Below are 20,350 nucleotides of genomic sequence, written 5' to 3'. Positions count from 1 at the left end.
GAAGGTTTTTAAAAATGTAAAAATGTTTATTGAGTAGACAAATGTACAGCAGGTTATTTACAAATCTATACAAGAGCATTAGGCTGTTGAAGTTGCTTGGAGAACGTGTTCATGGTGCAGCGTCTTTACGAAGACGCTTCTTGGCAGCTGATGTCTCCCCTTCCTCTGCTTTCCGTTTACTTCTCTATGCCAACAAAACACACCAATAAAGGAATCAATAGCAGGTAGCCCAATCTGAAAAATTGTTTGTTTATTATCCTAGATTTTGTTAACAATTTAAGAATTAATGGTCAATTAAAATGGCTGTTAAAATGATTTACCAAGTGAAAATTCTGTTTATTTCAGTGCTTCCTGAAAACAATTCACCTACACGTGTTAATGTATGCTTGGTAAAATTATTCTAAAATAAACAGCCTTTATGTGAGTGTGAATAAATCGTTCCTGTTTTGAAGGAACGTGTGGAGCTGGTAGGTGTCTCACTCGGGGTGGCTCTGTGGTTGGCTCATTCACCGCACTGTCTGCTGTCTCTTCAGCCTAGCAGAACAGTGCAGTTATTGTTCCTTCAGTTTGATGCAAAAAATTAGTATGAAAATCACATTATGGCCAAATAACACCCCACATACAATCAGATCATAAATATACTTGGCAGTGGATTTGTCAGCCTTGTAATGTAGGTATTCCACAGATTAAAAAGATGCTACAGTGCAGAGCAATGTTGTCCCTTCATATTTTGAAAGAACATGAGCATACTGGGTTAATGTCTTACTCTGTTTGGCTTCTTGGGCTGCTCCGGGTACATCAGCTTGTGGGCAGTCTGTCTCATCTCGCTGTCCTGGCAGAAGACACACACACACACACACACAGGCCTATTTGTGGAAACACTGCTGCTCTAGCTCAATAGCTCAATCCCATGTTTGCTCATCAATAGATGACAGGTTACGGACGTTTCCAACATGGTCAAAAGACAACAGCACATGATCAAAGCGGTTATCCCCAAGAATCCCTAGTTATTGGGACTGAGCATATCAGGCTTTCGCAGCACACACCCACCAACCACAGGACGTTTTTGGTACTTACATTAAGCCAAGGGTGTGCAAGAGCATCAGAAATGCTCAGCCTTATGGCGGGGTCAACTACAAGCAGCTTTTTAACTAAATCTTTTGCTAGAGAAAAGAAGAAAATAAATAAGCTTTTATTTTTATTTCCTTCTCATTGTAAAGCCCTTGGCTTTATATAAGTATATATATATATATATATATATATATATATATATATATATATATATATATATATATATATATATATATATATATATATATATATATAAGTATGTATATATATATATATATATATATATATATATATATATATATATATATATATATAAAAGTATATATATATATATATATATATATATATATATAAAATAATTACTTAATATATATTCTAATTCTAAATTAAATTAATGCTGAAAATATTGCAGCTAGACATCTAAATGCCGCTAATAAAAAAATCTCGAATTAATTAGTCTTTAAACAAATAACACAATATCAATTAAAAATATTAGTATATTAGAGTAGTTAATAGGCTTTTTGCTGCCTTTAGCATATTACCTTTAGATGAGACAGACTGCCACTGGGACTTAATAAAACGGTACTGCCCGCTTATAATCTGCTCTCTGACTGGAACAGTGCCTTCTGAATTGAAAGGTGGATACCCCCCCAAACTGGGAATGAAAGATTGAAGGTGTGTGATGGTGAGAGATTTTTAGAAGCACTTGATAATATTAGATTAGATTAGATTAGATTCCAGGTGAGTAACTACAGCATACTGTAGTAAAAGCTGTAGAGACTGAGAGCAATGACGTGAGGAAGCTCAAAGAAAAAGAACCGAGCCACACTCTCTGAACCTTAGAACCCTATGAAATAAACGTTATGATTTCATAGCGTTCATAATGTAAACTGCAGAACAGTTTCAGCACCTGGTCGAATATAGGCCATGATTGCTGTGGTTCTGAAGGCCAAAGAAGGTCCAATGTGCTACTAGATGGGTGTGTCTAATAAAGTGGCCATTCATATATACATATCTCTGATCAGTATTCTTAAAGTCTGGCCTTATGTTCTAGCATAAGGATTATTTACATGCAGACAGCAAAGTCATTTTAAAAGTAATTCTGGACAAGAGTGTCTGGTAAATGCATGCCATGTACATGAACACCAAGATTCCAGATTCATCACCAAGTACCACCCAGTTAAAAGCAACCACATCAGAGTGAAGCCCTGTCCCATCAGCGGAAGCGGATTTAATTACAAAAAATACTTTTAATAGGTGAATTAATAGGTAATAGGTAATTTAATAGGTAATAGGTAATTCACCAGATGAAGAGTAAGACCCCCAGACTCCAACTGTCCACAGCACTGGTGTAGCCCCCCGTAGCCGCAGCAGTGAAGACCTCAGGGGCCAGGTAAGTAGGAGTCCCGCACAGAGTCCTCATCAGAGACGACTGCTCCAGGATCTTAGACTGGTTAAAATCTGTGATCTGTGACATTAAAATGCATCATCTGTAACAATAATTTGATAATGCGTAATGTTGAAATCTGCAATCTGAAATCTGCAACAATACATTTGTAACTTATGATGTTAAAATCTCTATGATGTAATATGACAAATATAAATATGTTTATATTTACAGTAAGACACTAAGATCAGACTTCTCTTTGGTTCAGGGTGACCGGAAGAAGAAGTGGCAATAATTGATTTCTGCTTTTGCAGGTGTTGTGATAAAATTTTACTCCCCTGTAGGGTCTGACCCCTTCAGGTGTGCAAATACAACACACACTTTTCAGCATCACATGCCGTAATTTGCCATCCCTTCAACAAATCCTAGAACATTAACTGCAACAAAGCAGTGGTGTCAGTTAGCAGCCTACCCTACTATTGCTACTATGTATCAATATGAGGTGAATACATTTGAAGTCTGAAGAACTTAAATTTAGACCTCATTTGCCCAATGACTGACCTGCTATGAGAAGCATAAAGACGTTTCACTCCCACTAGAGCCACAATGCTGTCATTGATAATGACATGTCAACATATGTAACTTCAACATACAGTACATGCAAAAGGATTCAGACCCCATTTTCCCCACATTCTGGTATTTTTAACACTTTTCTCAACAATCTACAATGACAAAGCAAAAACCTTTTTTTTTTTTTTTTAATGTTTGGTGAATTTATTAAAGCGAAATGTTTGATTTATATAATTATTCAGAGCCACAATTTAGAAGTGCAACACACCAGAACTATCAATGGTTGATGAAATACAATGACCGTAGACCTGCAAGATAAGCTTGTGTGAAGGCACAAGCCTGGGGAAGGATGCCTGAAGAGAGCCCATGAGCACAGTAGCACCCCATCATCTGGCCACCCCGCCAAACTGACTAATTGTGGCCTTGGTGAGACTGGCAACCAAGAAACCAATAGTTATAATGAATAACATCCAGTTAACACTCATGCGTATATGAGAGGGTTGCCAGACGGAGGTCGTTGCTCACTAAAAAGCAAACTTTTCTAAAACTCATATCAAAATCGTTAAAAGCAAGATCCTCTGGTCTGAGGCAACTGAGACAAAACCGTTGGGTTACAATTCTCAGCAGCCTGTTCTGAGAAAACCAGGCACCTCATTAAGATCATCCCTACAGTCAACCATGGCAGTGGCAGCATCAGGCTATGGGAATGTTTTTCTCCAACAGGGAAAGGCACAGTAGTCAGAACAGAGGGAATGATGGACGCTGAAAAATAGAGAGATGAAGGCTTTACATTTCAGCTAGACAATGGCCCAAAGCGTACCAGCACGAAAAGCCACTAGAACATATCCAGGTACGACAAGCTTATAGGATCATTCCCAAGTGGAATATGGAATGTTTTTGCTTTGGCATTGTGGAATATTGTGTGCAAACTGGAAAAAAAAAAAAAAAAGTGTTGCTGTTTCACACTCAAAATGTGGAAAACTTGAAAGGTTCTGAAAACTATCCATGCACTGCAATTCTCACGAATGCATGCTACGTATTTTTAAAAAAAACAATAAAGCCTTGAAGAAAAAAAAAACCTCTAATGCATTCACCATTATTTAAATTTGATGCTGTTATGGTGTTTTCTGTGTGAGACAACTGAGTATTCAAAACTGCCAAAAGAAAGCAGCCGAAAACATGCAAGACTGAGAAGGCAGGCGATGCAGGTACGCTTTCTCAGGTAGGGATTCAGAGCAGTAGCCTGGAAAGGTGGAAATCAGCATACCAGCAGAACTCTTCAATAGTTTCACTATCTGAAAACTAAAAACAAATGTGTCACCTTTATCAGACACTCGTCATCATGAGAAGCCAGGAGCACATTCTCTGGTTTGAGGTCTCTGTGTATTATTCCATTTTCATGTAGATACTGGTCAAAAACAATCATATACAAACACAAATGAGATATTCATTCAAACACTGTAAAAAAAAAGGGTTGGGGCTTATGAAAAAAGCTGAGTCAGGGAATGAACTGAAATACAGCGCAGCTGCCCTTAAGTTTGACTGGAATGTGACACACAAATTGTGTACTGGTCCTAAACGCGCATGTGTAAATAATCACCAAAATCTTCCATCGTCATTCATGTTTAACAAATACTTTACGCTTGCAAGTTTGACCTTTAACTGGACTTTATTCTCCTGATATAATGCACGTGTTAACTTACTTTTACAGCTGTCAGCATCTGAAAGAAATAGAGTTTAGCTATTTGCTCCTTCAGCTGCTTTTGAAATTTAATCCTACTGAAGAGTTCCCCTCCCTCTATGCTGATGGGGGAGAGAGAAAGAGAGAGAAACTGAGGACATTAAAAGACTAAACTAAGCTTTTGAGAACAGCTTCTAAACACGCACACGCACATTCACATGCACACCCAGCTTTCAGAGTCTGTAGGTTGGTGTAATCAAGTTTGAAAGAGCGCATTATATATACACAAATACTCTATGGCTAAATATGCCACGGTATCTGGGTATCGTCTTCATAGCCGCTCTTGACATTCCTTCCAAACTTCATTAGTCATTCTATTATACAGGCAAAAGAAACTACGGAGAATCATCAACATTACTTACTATTCCAACACAATATAATAGGAGTCTTCATTTTGATAGAAGTCCTCTGTTTTGATTAAACATGGCTGCAGAGCAAACAAAAACAGGCAGCTATAAATCGCACTTTCATCCATGTTCAGAACCTACTGACTGCAATCACAAAAAAAAGGAAAATACAAAAAGACTTACATGATCAATTTTCTTTAATATTTCAATCTCTCGCTCAGCATTTCTTGTTGCAGTCTATGGGGGAAAAACAATACAAAAGATTTTAATCAGTATCATCTAAACACTTCTGTACAAAAATATATAATTTCATATGATGGCACAAAGAAGTGTTCCTCATACACCAATGGAAGGGAAGTCGTTCTTGTTTATTGTTTTCAAAGCCACCTTTTTGCACGTCTCTCTCTCGATGGCCAGCCGAACCTCGCCGCACACGCCCCTGTCAAGAAGTGGAGGTTCAGGGAGGAGAGAAGACAAGGTTTATCTATCATTCTGAAGGCCACACCAACCAGAAACCAACATATTGCAGCACTTAAAGCTTTCTAACTGACATTTTATTCTACATTCATATTTACAGAATTTGGCAGATGCTCTTATCCAGAGTGACTTACATAATTATTAGTATGACTGAACTGAACCCATGAACTCGGTGTTGCTAGCACCCTACTCTACCAGGTGAGTTTTGTTCCATTGTTCCTTTATAGAGATCATAAAATATTACAAGAAATTTCAGATTGAAACTTTAATATGTGCAAACATACGAGCCAATCTTCCGGGTGACGTGGTACTTTTCTCGAAATTCTTTCGGGAAATTAGGCTGCTCATCCTCAGTCATGTCAACGAACATGAAAACTGAAAAGATGAAATGATGACAACACACATGCAGGATAACATGGAACACCTGACAATGGCCAGCGAGGTGCCGTGATCCAGCGCTTTAGGCAGAACTCTTACCTTTGTGTTTCGGGTCAGCGAGTGAAACCACAGAGTTGTTGTTGAGAGGGATTCGCTTTCCTTTACCAACCTCTGTGTCATCAACCCATGTTCCATTCCCACTGAGGTCCTCTAGGCACACCAGATTTCCATCCTGAAAAACACAGGGCTAAGGTCACAGATTCTGGATAGGTACAGGTGCGCGTGCGCATGGCTTTAGCCCACCCCTAAAATCTAATTCAACACACTACTCGCATATATCCCCCCACTCCCTCTCTGCTAACACTCCAAACACAAACCAGGGTTACCCCACATTCAAAACATACACACAGCTAAAGAACTATTTTTGAATTAAGCACCTACCTTAAAAATTTTGAAGTGTCTCTTGCTGTAAGTTCTATAACGTGGTGACTCCAGTACTATAGGGTCATTGAAACAGTAGTCACATCTGCTGTCTCTGCCAAAGTAGTACTGGTTTTCTACACAGTCTGTGAGAATGGAGATTGAAAATCACTTTAGAATCATTGCTTTATTCAGACTTATGTTACGTCTAATGTTATTAGGTACACATCCGCATGTGTTCAGTTAAAAACCTGTTAAGTGCGCCTGCAGTGTAAAGTCAATAAGACACCAGTTGTTTTTGTAGTATGCATGTAGCATTTGAAACAAGTAAAGGATTTAAAGCAGAGATTAGTGACTGCTTATTATTTTAAACTCCCTCCTGATATTGTGAGCCCTACTGTAAGTGGTAGTACACGACTAGGTTGTTATAGAGCAAAGAAAAAATGTAGTATACAATAGTAAACATATAGAAGTATACATAGTATACAATGTGAATTGTACTTACTGTAGTATACTATGTGAAGCATACTTACTGTAGTATACAATGTGAATCGTACAGTTACAATAGAGTAATATGAGCAGTGTACTTACTGAGCACATTAAAGCCCCTAATCAGAGGCACAATTCGCCCCCAGTATTTGAGTTCTGGTTCCACTGCCTCCTCAGGGATAGAGGAGAGCTCAGTGACAGGAACGGTGTCCACAGAGCTCAGGGTCCCCGAGCCAGAAGAGGACTGGCTGGTGGAGGTGGGGCCAGACGACGAGCTGGATCCAGGCTGGGACTGTGTCTGAGACTGAGAATGGGACTGGGACTGTGTCTGAGACTGAGACTGGGACTGCCTACTTGGTCCTGGCTCCTGAGACATAGTAGGCTGACAAACCATACACTGCAGGTTAATAACAATTCCGGAAATAGACTTGCCCTCACGGCTTTGAGATAATCAGTTCTAAATCCTAATCAACAACTTACTTTAAACTTTCAGCGTTGCTTGTTCTGACAAATCCAATTAATTCTGAGTTACGAAATCAGAATCGGGACGATTTCACCTTTGACTTTTTTTTTATTCCCTAGAAACAACGGCTGTTTTGAGTTAGAAACAAGCTTCCATATATATATATATATATATATATATATATATATATATATAATATCTATCAATATAGCTGTTCCCTTAGGGGATGTTTAATCGGAAATTGAGGCAACGCTTCTAGTTACCGATATCGAAACAGCTTGTTAGCCACTGCTCCATCACTCTACCGATTTAACAATGCAAAGCAGTATGTATGTTAACAGAATTAACGAGCTAGTTAAATATTAAAAACATCTGGCTTAAGAAATCAAAACGAAATCGCGATAAGTAACAAAAGAAATTATATAGATACTAGCTAGATACTTAACTAGCTAAGTTCTTAATCAAAGCAACGTAAGTTAGGTAACTAATAATCGACAACTCATAGACCATAAAATCCACACTAACACTTGTTTTAATAAACGCGGTTAGCTAGCTATATAGTTAAGGTAGATGGCTAATGTTATTGGAATAAATTAAAATAGATTAAGATAGATAAGTCATTTTTACTGGACAGCCATCAATCGAAACAGTTAACCACCTAGAAGTTAGCTAGGTTAGCTAGCTGGCTAAATAAGTGCAAGGACATGACAAAAACGAAAGAGTAGAAACGCAATTAATGTGGCAATCTTATGCGTTTGTGGAAATCTATCAAAATGCATAACGTTACCGTGTTTGATCAAAGCACTGCAATGTTTTAAATAAATCTCTGCATGGACTGGAATCATTACACATGTATGAAATTGCCGGGAAACATCCCACACTCCCAGAAGACAACGTGCACTTCCCCAAGCGTCCCAAAGCCTATCAGAGACGACATAACTAGACTAAGCGGAATGCTGGGAAACGTAGTTTAAAATTACACGATGCGAAATGACTGCCAAAAACACGTTATCTTTTTAAAATATCTGTTTCTAGCAGCAGCAACATTTTCTTGGCTGTAACGTTGGCAACAGATTTGTGGAAGGAAATGTGGAATTAACTGCCAATATATAATTAGTTCTGCAGGTCTTATATGTCCAGGCCATGGATGGCTGTGGCGTTATTAGCGTTCAGAGTTTCAATTTTTCTTAACAATGTTACACCTTAGGCAGTTGTGCCACTCAGGATATATGGAAACACAATTTTAATGAGTTTGCATCTGTCTGGATTATACACAAATTACAATCTGGATCATCTAAGAGCCAAGGGGAGCTCTACAGTGGATCTGAAGGGGTTACTGCTATTTCTGTCAGTGATGTCAAAGATGCCTGCATTCAGTACTGTATGATATGTCCCCATACCTTTATGGGTGACAGAATATCATTTACATTCACAGTTTTATGTCTGTGTATATGGCAGAAGTGTGAGGAGAAAGGGAGAAAAGGGGCCATGCACATCTGCTGTGTCTGTGAGACTGAGGCGTACTGCGACGTCAATGCTGTTACGCTGTTATTACAATCAGATATTACAATGTCTTATTACATTGTTGATGCATGATGCTATTACAGTGTGTTATTGCAATATTATTACAATGTGACATCAATATTTCCGCATTGCAGACTTGTATAAATACTAGTATGGGTCCATTTCTAAGGCTAGCTCCTTATAGTCAATATGGAAACTGAAAGAAACGGACTCTGACTGTTATGTAGCACCTGTAGTGAACTTACTAATATTGTAGTTTTGCTCAATAATCAAAGTTAAAACGTAAAGCATTATGTCTTCTTTATTGACATTTTCTCCCATGATTATAGTGGGGCATTAATACCATTTACAGGGGAATGTGTCTATTAAATTGGGCCTAGTCATGGCCCTTGACAGAAGACAACTTTATAGGATTGTTGTTCCTGCAATTCACTGTCATGTTTTTTTTTCCTCCTCTTTTCATGACCAGAAGGACCAGTGTTAATGTAATGTGTATTACAATGTATTATTACATTGTTATTACATGATGCTATTACAATGTGATATCATTCCATGTCTACATTGCATAGCATAGGTCAATTTCTAAGGCTAGCTCCTTCAACAGGGAAAATGAAATCAACTCATTTCCCCCCATGATTATAGTGGGGCATTGATACATTTTACTGGGATATGTACGCCATTCAATTGGGCTTAGTGATGCCCTTGGAAAGAACACAAGTTCATCGGACTGTCCTCTTTCCTGCTCTTTCATTGGTTTCATGACCAGGACAGTGCTTCATTTTCTCACTGAAGTTGCAAACATCGACATCTCCTTTGACATGTGGGAGAGGCAGGAGCCTTGTGTAATAAATCATTAACTACACAATTCAACAATTTAGTTTATTTCCAGTTTATATGAAAAACATCCAAACAATCCATCACGAGTACAGAAACAAAATAGATGAAATGAATCTGAAAAGTGAAGTAGGTCTGTTATACAAGGGAATTAAATTGAATTGGATGAAAAACTCCAATAACAAATAACTACATCCACACCTTTGTATTTTAGTATTATTGAAAAAATCATTTGTTTCCAAATAAAAACTAAATCCAGTGTTAACCCATTTTGCAAATTGATTCATTACAGTTTAACATGGAATTAAATTCTGTTTGCTGGTGTCTTTGACTGTAACCATATGAATTAGTTTATTACTGAAGGATGATTAATCAGTGGAGTTGAACATTTGACTCTTATTCACAAAATATTCAGAGAATAGCAAAGCAGTGTTTCAATTCATACATCTATAAACATGAATAATTTTCCCTTTGGTCAGTTTAGATGAAAACTAAAACAAAGTTGCTCAAGTCATCCATATACAAGTCTAGCAGACTTTTTTCCTTCATGTTTCCAACCTAGAGGACATCAAATAGAGGACATTAACTGGTTTTCACAAGCCATCGTTAAGATAAACACAAGTCATCATTAAGCTAAAATCAAGCCATCATTAAAATAAACACAAGCCATTGTTAAGATAAACCACTGCCTGAGCCAAACACAGAACAGTTTAAGACCACTGATACATTAATAGATCACATGGTTCTGTACAGTGTAGAACCTGCATCAGACACAAAACATGGACACATATGGACGTCACTTAAAAGTTCTTTTAAAGAACTGGGGGGGAAAAACATTAAAACATTGAATTTTTTAGGACACATTACTGTCCACATTAACGAAAATGAAATACAGATTAAAAAAACAAAGAACAACAAAAAAAAATCCAAAACATATCCGATATGGGCTTCCAAACAAAATGCAGGACAAACCTTTAAGCTCAAGAAAAGCTCCTGAAATCAATCTGTTTTTAATACCAGTTGCATCAAAAAGTTCACCTTTGGCATCACAGTGCTAGCGAAACAGTTGTGTTGAACATATACTGTATATTGACATCTCAATCTGCCATGACGCAGTTCTCCATTTTTTCCACAACGTAACTAAAAGTGATGATAACACAGGTTTACATCTTTGCCTCAACTGTCTTAGCCAATAAACAAAATTTAAACAAAGAACATCAAAATGAAAGTGTTCGGTATAGAAAGTGTTCCATTCGTCAGATACATAAGAAACCCAGGGTTTAGGAGGCACCAATATGTGCAAAGTATTTTCATGCCATCTACATTCAATAGGTAGTCATCTTAAACATATCCTTAGTATCAGGGCTGCTTCTGACCAATTCAGCTAAAGGCCATAGAATTAATCTCAAGTTAGTGTTTCAGTACATCTACACTTGGCTCCAATAAAGGTGCATTTGTATGTCGGCATTCTTGAACAATTCCAACAAATCACATGTATACAAAAACATTTCATTAGGCAAAAATAAATCATTCTTCAACCCACAGACGGAAAATATAGGACATACCACAGGCTTGACTCTATAGCATGCTCTCAAGGCAGGTTCAACATATTAACAAAGATTAGGTCCAACTTTACAAAAAGATGTAGCTACATCAATGTCTTAACTGAAAGACAAATAGAACCAGTCATAAAAATAACAGGATACAAACTTGAAACCCAAAATGGTCATATTTTATGGTGGATGGTATGTTATCCCATGACATCCTATGACATCAAGCACTAGTTCAAAACAGCATGAACATAATTAATTTCAGGATCTTTGAGTCCTTTTACCTAAAACAAACAAAGCAAAAAAAAAAACTCAGTCTGACTAAGTGACCATTCAACAAATGCATTATTTTTCATTCGTCCAGCGTACGTTTGAAATGAGTTAACAGTTCAACAAAATATCATCTCCAATGGATATTTGTTCTCTCCTATAGACATTTGTCTATAACCAGGGCTGTCTTCATGTCTCATTTTGTCCATGACACATTTCTTCTCTTCTGGAACTGTTCACATTGGAGTTCATATGCGCACTCCTTTCCTGCCTCCCACTGAGACAGCCTCTGTGCACTGATGGTGTTGATCAGGGCTGTACACTCGGCCCACTTTTACAGTGCACACGGAGAAATGGCACGCGTCTGTCTAAGGCTGGGCAGATGGAGTCTTTCCACAGATCTGCTTAGGCATGTGTTTCTGTGGTCAGACTGAAGTCTTTAGTTGAAGCTTTGTTTTTCACATCTCTCCCTCTCTGTCAATGCTTCAGCAGAGAGTATCTGTGTTAAAAGATAACTGCACCTAAAAAAGAACCATTTGTGTTTTAATGTGTTTAATGCATTATTATGATGAAAGACAATTTGTAAGACAATCTTTGAGGACAGGTTTGAGAAGCAAACCTGTGTTTGTGTAGTCATTTTGCAAGATAAGTTGTTGAAAAACACACACAAAAAATTACTTTTTGTCATAGTAATGTTTACCTTTAGTAATGTGTTATTTTATCAGTACATATTTATGTATTATGCAGTGTATAAATTAAAAATAAACACCCAGTGATCACTCAGTGATTAATAGCTTTTGAATTCTTGGTTGCTCAAGATTTTTGCATAGTACTGTAAAAACGAAAAGTGATCATTTGTAAGTCCATGTTCGCCAATCTCACCCTCTCCTCCTCAAAGCTGATGAGTCCCTCGTCATCATCGCTCTCCAGCTCCTCCGGCTCCTCACTGACAAGAGCATTCAGTTCTGTATTAGCTGGTCGGGGCCGTAGAATGCTCAGCAGACGCTGCAGTGGCGACTGACGACCACTAGAGGGTGAGCTGTCCTGCTGCTCCAGGTTGTCACTTTGTTTTTTGGCAAAGTTCACAAAAACCTGACAAAGAAAAGAAAAATAATAATTTCACATAGATTGAGTCCATTGCGTTTGCACTTACAATAACTTTGTGTTAAGATATATAAGCAAACACGTATTAAACCTGCAATTCTGCTATAAACAATATAAAATCCTGAACCACCTAGTAGAAAACCTTATATAACAAATCTTCCTCAGAAGAAAGCAAGGAGACTATTTTCAGTAAAGTTTTATATGTTAATACATTGTGTTCAATGTTCACAACCCCTTTGCTTCTCATTATTAGTCTGAATGTGGTAATTATACATCACAAGGCTGGCGGAAGATCCTGTGGGATACTCACGTTGTCCAGGGTCGTCTGGCTGACGGAGTAATCCTCAATGCTCAGCACCTCCACCACCTGCTCCATCTTGCTGAAGACTTGAGCCAGAGAAATGCGCTCTGACTTCAGCTGGTACTGGATCTTGGTGTGGTGTCTCTCCTGGGGGGGACTGGAAACTGTTACTGGAAGCACAGCAGCTAACAAAACCTTCGTCCGTATGTGTTCGGTTCAGACAAAACACAGTGTTTCCATTTTTCCTTTGTGTGACACATATAGTAAATTAAAAAAAAATGAATTAAAGAAATGCACCCCATTCTGAAATATTCATAAACATATCCTGCAAGAGTTGTCAGGCAGAACGCAAAAAAACTGAGACTTTAGTCTGTGTCCTAAAATTATCCTAGTTGTTGATTTATTTAAATTAGGAGTGGAATAAAAAAATTAATTAATCAGCAAACACGAATATCATTACAAGCCTATTATTTAGCAAAGCACATAAAATCAGCAGCACAGCAAAACATGGAAAGAATGTGGAGTAATATGCAAGCAGACACAAGACTCAAACCTTCAGGACAGCCTCTGGGAAGTTCCTGCTGAAGAATCGGATCACTTCCTTCACACTTGCAGTGGTCTTGGTGCGCACTGTGATCATGTAACCGTCGCCAAACCTGTGGATTGGTGGTAAACATGTCAGACGGCCTGAAGAGAGCGACAGGCAGCTACCCGGATACACTGGAGACCGGAAAACAGTGGGAATACAGCATACGGAATACAGCAGAGCCATCACATGCTTGTGGGTGCTGTGGAGCGGAGACCCAGCCTGAGCAGTGCAGCTCACCTGTTCTTCAGGTGCTGGATGCTGCCCAGACACTTGAACCTGCCGTTCACCATGATTCCGAGCCTGGTGCACAAGGCTTCGCACTCTTCCATACTGTGAGGAAAGTTACGTGCAGTAAGCATTTTGAAACACACCCGAGTCCTGGGGTACAACAGCGTGGTCACAGTTCATCACCTGTGTGACGTCAACACTACCGATCGCCCTGTCTTGATGATGTCAAGGATAAGGTTCCACAGGAAGCGGCGGGCCTTGGGATCCATGCCTGTGGTGGGCTCGTCCTGTGACACACAACAGCGGACGTTACGGACGGAGGAGCTAATCCCCTGCACTCGGTAATCAGCCCGCTTAGTTAAACAAAGTGAACAGAGCGCCAACCAGGAAAATGAGAGAGGGGTATCCGATGAGAGCAATGGCCGTGGAGAGCTTGCGCTTGTTCCCGCCACTGTAGGTTCCGGCAGGCTTGTCGGCGTACTTGGAGAGCTCAAGCTTCTCCAGTGCCCACTGAACCACCTGGGCACGGAAAGAGAACGAGCTGAATCAAGGGCAACAGTGCTGCTATGAAAAGGAATTACAGGGAATGATGGCACTGTTATGACCAAAATAAAATAGCAGTGGAAACAGCTGTTAAAGGTAATAGCTGGAGCCATTCTGAGGGTTTCTGGCAGACACTTTATGAAGGCTAAATATTAAATTTTCTAAGATTTGTGGGTGTGGGAGATAATCACAAGATGACTTAACAAGTCATCACGTAAGTGAGAGGAACTACTGTACAAAGACAGTAAAGCGTGTGTGTTTGCGTGTGTCTCTGCATGTGTGTGTGTGAGTGTGTGTGTCTGTGTGTGTGTGTGTGCTCAGTCACTCCCTCACCCGCTCCTCGTCCTTCCACGGTATGCCCCGAAGGCGTGTGTACAGCTTGAGGTGCTCTCGTGCCGTGAGGTCCTCAAATAGAGCGTCAAATTGAGGACAGTAGCCAATACTCTGCTGCACACGCAAGAGCTCCTTCAGGATACTATAGCAGGAGCGAGAGAGAGAGAGAGAGAGAGAGAGAGAGAGAGACAGAGAGAGGGAGAGAGAGAGAGGGAGGATTGACCAGCTATACTGCTCCCTTTTTTTTTTTAGAAACATACACAATCATCCTTTGTAACACCAAAAAGATTTAATGAAAGATACTTACTACTAATTGTTAAAAGTTTTGTGTGTGTGCAGTGTGTGCGGTGTGCACTTGTACATCTATCTGGGGTTTCGTTAAAAGCAGAGGTGCCTTGGTGGGGTCTGATACCTGTGCCCCCCGATGAAGGCCTCCCCTCCTGTCGTGCTCTCATCTCCACTCAGCATTTTGAAGGTAGTTGTCTTTCCCGCCCCATTGACCCCCAACAGGCCAAAACACTCCCCAGGGCGGACCCCCAGACACAAGCGGTCCACCGCCAAGATACGGCCCATCTTACGAGATTTATACACCTGCAAATTTAAGAATTTAAACTGGCTGTGAGAGACTGTAGGAGGCTGGAAGAAAAAACGTCTTGTAAAAAAAGCCTTGTTGACCGTCCTGCCTTCTTTTGAAATATCTGCTTGTATTAACATGTTCCCTACAGGGAGACGGTCTTCCTGGTCTGTCACCTATTTTGTGTGTGTGCACATTATGTAAAGGGATAAGTACGTGATTTTGGAGGGTCTTTTAGAAGAAAGGCTTTGATTGGTTGGATTGGGGGGGGGGTGTGGACTCTTTCATTGGCTTCGATGCAAGTTAGCGCAAATTGTGAAATTTATTACAACAGCTTTAAGAGCTTTTAGTTATTGGTTAATTTATTATTATTACTTTTGCTCCACACAGAATAAAAAAGGTGCAGGAGGCTGTTGTGTAACCTTGGTGAGGTTTTCAATCTTCAGCATATCACTGTTGGCGTCTCCTCTGAGCACTCTTCGCCTTTCACGAGCTACATCAACATCGTCATCCTCAACGGGCTGGCTGTTCACCGGCACTCTCCTGCAGGGAAAATTAAGAAGAAAGAACTTAACAGCATTTCCTTCCTCCGTTCCCTTCACCTTCATTCCAAATAATGTGATCACATAGACACACACATTTATGAAAAATTAGGCATTGTGAGACCACACACACACACACACACACACACACACACACACACACACACACACACACACACTCACACTAGCACATTTGTGAACTCTGAACGTGCACAAGCAAACGTGCATATGCCCACCCCCCACACCCATACCCACACACCCACACACACACACACCCACACACACACACACACACACACACACACACACACACACACACACACACACTAGCACATTTGTGAACTCTGAACGTGCACAAGCAAACGTGCATATGCCCACCCCCCACACCCATACCCACACACCCACACACACACACACCCACACACACCCACACACACTCACTGAGGTTTCCTGAGGAAGTTATACTGGCAGAGAATGGTGATGAGAAAGCCGACAAAGCCCTCTACGGTCATGGCCACCAGCCCGCGGGTCACGATGTCCCATTCAAATGGAGACTTCACCTTATCAAACTGACCTGCAGGACACGGTGCATCCATGAAAGGGCAGCAGAGATCAGTGCCATTATGGCCCTCCATGTGTGCAAGTGCACGAACATACCTATCTTAGCATAGTACTCGTTAATGTATTCATTGTAGGCCATCTCCATCAGCCCGTGACCTAGGTCGTAATTAGGAAAGATGAGGAAACAGGACTTCAGGTAGCTATTCACGAGCTTCAGATCCTAGGAGCGTGAAAGAAAAAAACATTTCAATTGAAACACGACAAGCGCTTCTTTCTCTTCTGCCCAAATCAGTGATGATGACCTTTATCCTGCTGCTGTGTACCTTGTCATGTTCGAAAAGCTGGAGGAGGAACGTTGCCACGGTAGCCGTGATTCCTATGAAGAGGTTAATGACGATGAGGAAAACATAAGCAGTACTGGGCACCTCGAACCAGAAAGAGGCTGGATACATGATGGGAGTTATAGACCAGCTGCAGAAAGGTTAGAACAATGAACAAAGTGTTAATGAAGGGAAACCAATACCGTTTTCTTTAAAAAATTATGTATTATTTGAATTGCAGTGCATGAAAAAAAATGAATATCAGAATATTTGTTAAGAATATTCAGTCACTTTTATTATCTCCATACAAACATATCCTAGGTATTCATTGTTATTCTCCTTTGTGCTGTTTTCTTCTGTGTGTTTGTTTGCGTTTGTGTGTGTGAGCAGTGAGCTTTTGTACCCATAGAGCAGGAAGAGAGAGAGCACGGCTGGGAAGTTTTTGGGGGACGTGTATGCAGGAAGGTCAAACACGAAGAGAATGAGAACGCAGCATGTGGCGGGAACCAGGTAATTGAGCTACCGAGAGAGGGGGAGAGAGAGAGAGAGAGCGAGAAAGAGAGAGAGAGGGAGGAAGGGAGAGAGAGAGAGGGAGGATTTTAAGGTGGATTTACTGAACCAACTATTACCTTCCCCCCAGCCGCTAACCCCCAATCCCCTCAAACACCTGTATATGAAATAACATGCACCATACATAAATGTTCAGTGCCTTGTTATCAGCAGAGCATGCTGCAGCAACAACACACACCACACATGTTTAGAAGTCCTGTAAACACAGTATCTAAGTGAAAGACTATGAGATAGCCAGAGAGAGAGAGAGAGAGAGAGAGAGAGAGAGAGAGAGAGAGAGAGAGAGAGAGAGAGAGAGAGAGAAAACAATGGGGAGAGAAGCAATTTATACTCCAGAGGCAGGCTGCATAGAGCCTTCGGCTTGCTGGTGCATGGACAGCATGCACGCACTCACATAGCTTCTCACCCTTACCATGTCCCATATGTAATTAGCCAGCCAGTAGATGATGGGGTCGCACCCACTGACAAACTGCAGGTGCTTGGCCTTTGTAGACTTCTCAGCAACCAGAAAGACCACGAAGCTGGCTGGCACGAAGGACATCGCCACGATGATGAAAATGGCGATAACCACATCAGTGCCCTGGAGCCTGGAGGGAGGGCAGAGGAGGCATTAGAGCAGTTCAGGAGCGGAGAGAGGAGAGGGGAGCAGAGGAAAAAGAAAAGAGGAAAGTAGAAGAGGAGAGGGGAGAAAGGCGTGTTTGGGGAGGAACACAAACTCTTACAGATAGTCCAGAGAAAGGCTGGCACTGGTCCTGTTCATGGGATGATTGGTCACTGTGATGCCTGGACATTCACACACACACACACACACACACACACACACACAGGTATCAAAATAACACACAGATATACCGCATTGCTGGTGGGAAGCATTTCTACAGTATTTGAGAGATTTCTTTCTTCCTGAAAGAAATAAGCCACGCAGCGCTACTGTAGTGCAGTCCCGCTGATCACGGCTCTCACCATAAGCGGCAGGGTTGCCTTTGCTCAGAGGCAGGTTGGCCCGCAGGATGGCATTGTTGAGCACATTTAGATAAGTGGGCATGCTGTGGTACCCTTTGTTATTGTACAGCACCTGTGGAGAGAGAGGCAGAGCGTCATTCAGGAGGCTGAACGGGGCCCTCGAGGAGTGCGTGGGCAGCACAAGGCGCTCCCGCTCACCTGGGCTGCCCGCCGCACTGCTATTTTGCGCACCATAAGTGGCGTCTTCCTCCCGAAGGACGCTGGGACAGATTTCTGGATGTTTCCGACGGTGATGCCTCCGTATCTGGAGTGCAGCAACAAAAGAGGAGCAAAGCAGTGTGTAACAGCGGCAAGTACAGAGTAGCACAAAATAGCTGCTTATAGAGGGCAAATGAGTATGTTTGACGAGAGAACTGTCTTTGTTGAGCATGCTCAAAGGAACAGCCCAACCAAATATGGCAATGTGGCTAACAATGGATATAGGCTAGCATCCACCAATTACAATGACTTTGTATGTATAATAATTTGCAGTGATGCAATCGGTGGCCATTCTCTTCATTATCATTGACATGTTTAAGTGGCGCGGCGTATCGTGCCTGTGTAGTCTCAGGCGGTCAGAGGTGTAGAGGAGATACTCGGACACGTTGCGCCCAGTAACGTCCACCAGGATGTCCCCGGTGACCACCTTCGTGAGCGGGGGCCGCCCACCGACCCCGCTGGGGCAGGAGAAGCCCGTGCCCTGCATGGAACAGACACAGCGCACCGGCTCGTGGATGGACAGGGGCAGCGTGGGGGGAGACGTCACCATCTCTACAGACACACAGCAGGAGCGGCAAAGTAGTGAGCTTGTCCAGACAGGAAGCTTTTCACGGTGATGGCCATTCTTTCACGCATGTTTTATTTGAAATATTCTTACTGAACGGATTTAAACTTTCATGCTAAATATGCTTTTATTCTTGTTTACGTGAAGCGCTCTGAACTATTTTTATGTCATTTTATGAAATGTGCTATACAAGTATTTCTTTTCAAAACACCACCCTAGGAAAAATATCAGAACTGGAAGTTAAAACCAGTTGCAAAAAAACACAGTTTGTTCTACAAAGCTGTTAGCTGTTTCACAAGTCAAATTAGCACGTCCCATGAGACGGGTTTATCACGCGCCACTCACAGCAGGCGGCCTTACCATGGATGGTAGTTGGAGGGGCCACTGTGTAGTTCCAGAGCCCGTCCTCGAAGTGTGGCTCGGGGTCATCGGAGGGAGCAGGTGAGGGCGGGGGGGGCACGAAGTTAGACAGGGGCACACCCTGCGTGAAGGAGTCCTGACACATGGGGTCAAAGTATCGGGCAGCCAGCGTCTTGGCATTTTGGGCGTAGGGGTTGAAGGTCTGGGCGAGTTGGTCCAGGGTGCTGTTGAAGGGTGTTTTCAACACGCAGGTGGCCCCCACACCCGAGGGAAAGCGCAGGGTGTTGGTGACCCTCGACGGGCTGGCATCTGGTGACAGTTTGCTCCTGTCGAGCCACAGCGGAATGTTACGGTAGAATGCAAAGGCAATCTTTGTCTCCTCAGTTTTGTCCTCATTATAATGTCAATCATAATCACTAGTATCATTTTCATCATTTTTATTGCCAGTCTTGCAGCTGAAATACGGATCATAAATGTGTGATAATGACATTCATAACAGTTATGATATCAACAGTTATGAGTGTGAAACAAGTAAAAGTTATGATGTTATGTGACTTCCTTGGCAGTAAAGAACCTCTCACCTGTACTGCGGTCGGTCCTCGTTAGCATAAGGGATGAAGTTTCCTCTCGGCTGCGTGTAGTTATGGTACTGAGACGGTGAGAGGATGAGGGGGGGCAGGTCACCTACACATGCAAAAAGGGAGTTCAGTGTTACGTTAACCTTTACGTGGCTGGGGTATAAAGACCAGAATTGAGCTGCATCTAGAAAACTGGTCACAAGACGTCCCCCCGTCTCACCTATCTCAGGCACAGAGAGCGCCACAGTCATGGCCACGCAGACGAAGAAGGCAGGCAGGAGGATCTGGGAGAAGAGGCCCTTGGTGTTCCTCTTGGCACAGTGGAACCTCTTGACGATGAGGCCATGGAACTGCCGCAGACGCAGCCAACAACCCTCCAGCTTGAAGCTGCCCTGGCCCTCCAGCGCCATCGGCTCGGGCAGGCACGGCTCGCCATCTAG

At 41.6% G+C, this 20,350-nt stretch overlaps 2 protein-coding genes across 10 annotated transcripts in view; both read right to left on the bottom strand.

Moving 5' to 3' along the window:
* Nucleotides 1–3: 3 nt before the first annotated feature.
* chek2 (checkpoint kinase 2) lies at nt 4–8,238 on the bottom strand. 8 transcript variants are annotated; one of them, XM_081713963.1, is made up of 17 exons: nt 8,131–8,232; nt 7,361–7,458; nt 6,983–7,262; nt 6,413–6,537; nt 6,071–6,203; nt 5,878–5,968; nt 5,459–5,555; nt 5,300–5,353; nt 5,132–5,196; nt 4,732–4,831; nt 4,350–4,436; nt 2,376–2,539; nt 1,614–1,726; nt 1,078–1,163; nt 767–832; nt 481–534; nt 4–184 (listed from the first exon to the last, which is right to left on the bottom strand). In XM_081713963.1, the coding sequence occupies exons 3-17, from the start codon at nt 7,254–7,256 to the stop codon at nt 110–112; spliced, it is 1,584 nt and encodes a 527-aa protein (XP_081570089.1). In that variant the 5' UTR covers nt 7,257–7,262; nt 7,361–7,458; nt 8,131–8,232; the 3' UTR covers nt 4–109. The 8 variants fall into 8 exon arrangements, 4 of the variants coding, with proteins under 4 accessions (XP_081570089.1, XP_026858697.2, XP_081570090.1 ...); XM_027002896.3 differs by lacking the exon at nt 7,361–7,458 and having other exon boundaries at nt 8,131–8,238; XM_081713964.1 differs by lacking the exon at nt 7,361–7,458 and having other exon boundaries at nt 767–827; nt 8,131–8,238.
* Nucleotides 8,239–9,732: 1,494 nt separating this feature from the next.
* The window catches only part of abca2 (ATP-binding cassette, sub-family A (ABC1), member 2), a 52,705-nt gene continuing 42,087 nt past the window's right edge, over nt 9,733–20,350 (bottom strand). For both annotated transcript variants that reach the window (XM_035530152.2, XM_081713962.1), the window contains exons 28-49: nt 20,131–20,346; nt 19,914–20,016; nt 19,333–19,658; nt 18,746–18,959; nt 18,348–18,453; nt 18,150–18,261; nt 17,909–17,969; nt 17,599–17,773; nt 17,020–17,135; nt 16,620–16,767; nt 16,393–16,516; nt 16,177–16,309; nt 15,616–15,736; nt 15,032–15,210; nt 14,620–14,761; nt 14,128–14,262; nt 13,927–14,030; nt 13,753–13,845; nt 13,480–13,582; nt 12,936–13,073; nt 12,404–12,613; nt 9,733–12,042 (exon numbers count right to left, since the gene is read on the bottom strand). In XM_035530152.2, the coding sequence (XP_035386045.2) occupies nt 12,007–12,042; nt 12,404–12,613; nt 12,936–13,073; nt 13,480–13,582; nt 13,753–13,845; nt 13,927–14,030; nt 14,128–14,262; nt 14,620–14,761; nt 15,032–15,210; nt 15,616–15,736; nt 16,177–16,309; nt 16,393–16,516; nt 16,620–16,767; nt 17,020–17,135; nt 17,599–17,773; nt 17,909–17,969; nt 18,150–18,261; nt 18,348–18,453; nt 18,746–18,959; nt 19,333–19,658; nt 19,914–20,016; nt 20,131–20,346 (3,095 nt within the window). In that variant the 3' untranslated portion in view covers nt 9,733–12,006. The remainder of the gene's footprint in view (nt 12,043–12,403; nt 12,614–12,935; nt 13,074–13,479; nt 13,583–13,752; nt 13,846–13,926; nt 14,031–14,127; nt 14,263–14,619; nt 14,762–15,031; nt 15,211–15,615; nt 15,737–16,176; nt 16,310–16,392; nt 16,517–16,619; nt 16,768–17,019; nt 17,136–17,598; nt 17,774–17,908; nt 17,970–18,149; nt 18,262–18,347; nt 18,454–18,745; nt 18,960–19,332; nt 19,659–19,913; nt 20,017–20,130; nt 20,347–20,350) is intronic.

Source organism: Electrophorus electricus, chromosome 5 (assembly GCF_041902795.1).
Source record: "Electrophorus electricus isolate QZ-2024a chromosome 5, ASM4190279v1, whole genome shotgun sequence".
Classification (NCBI taxonomy): Eukaryota; Metazoa; Chordata; class Actinopteri; order Gymnotiformes; family Gymnotidae; genus Electrophorus; species Electrophorus electricus.
This window is presented reverse-complemented; position numbering and strand designations above follow the sequence as displayed.

What these genes read in the sequence shown, in the direction of transcription:
- chek2 (XM_027002896.3), bottom strand. Translation starts at nt 7,256, where the DNA reads ATGTCTCAGGAGCCAGGACCAAGTAGGCAGTCCCAGTCTCAGTCTCAG. An exon ending in ATGACGAGTGTCTGATAAAG is followed by an intron (nt 2,540 to 4,349) that starts GTGACACATTTG and finishes TTAATGTCACAG; the next exon opens with ATCACAGATTTTAACCAGTC. An exon ending in CAACCACAGAGCCACCCCGA is followed by an intron (nt 185 to 480) that starts GTGAGACACCTA and finishes TTGTTGGCATAG; the next exon opens with AGAAGTAAACGGAAAGCAGA.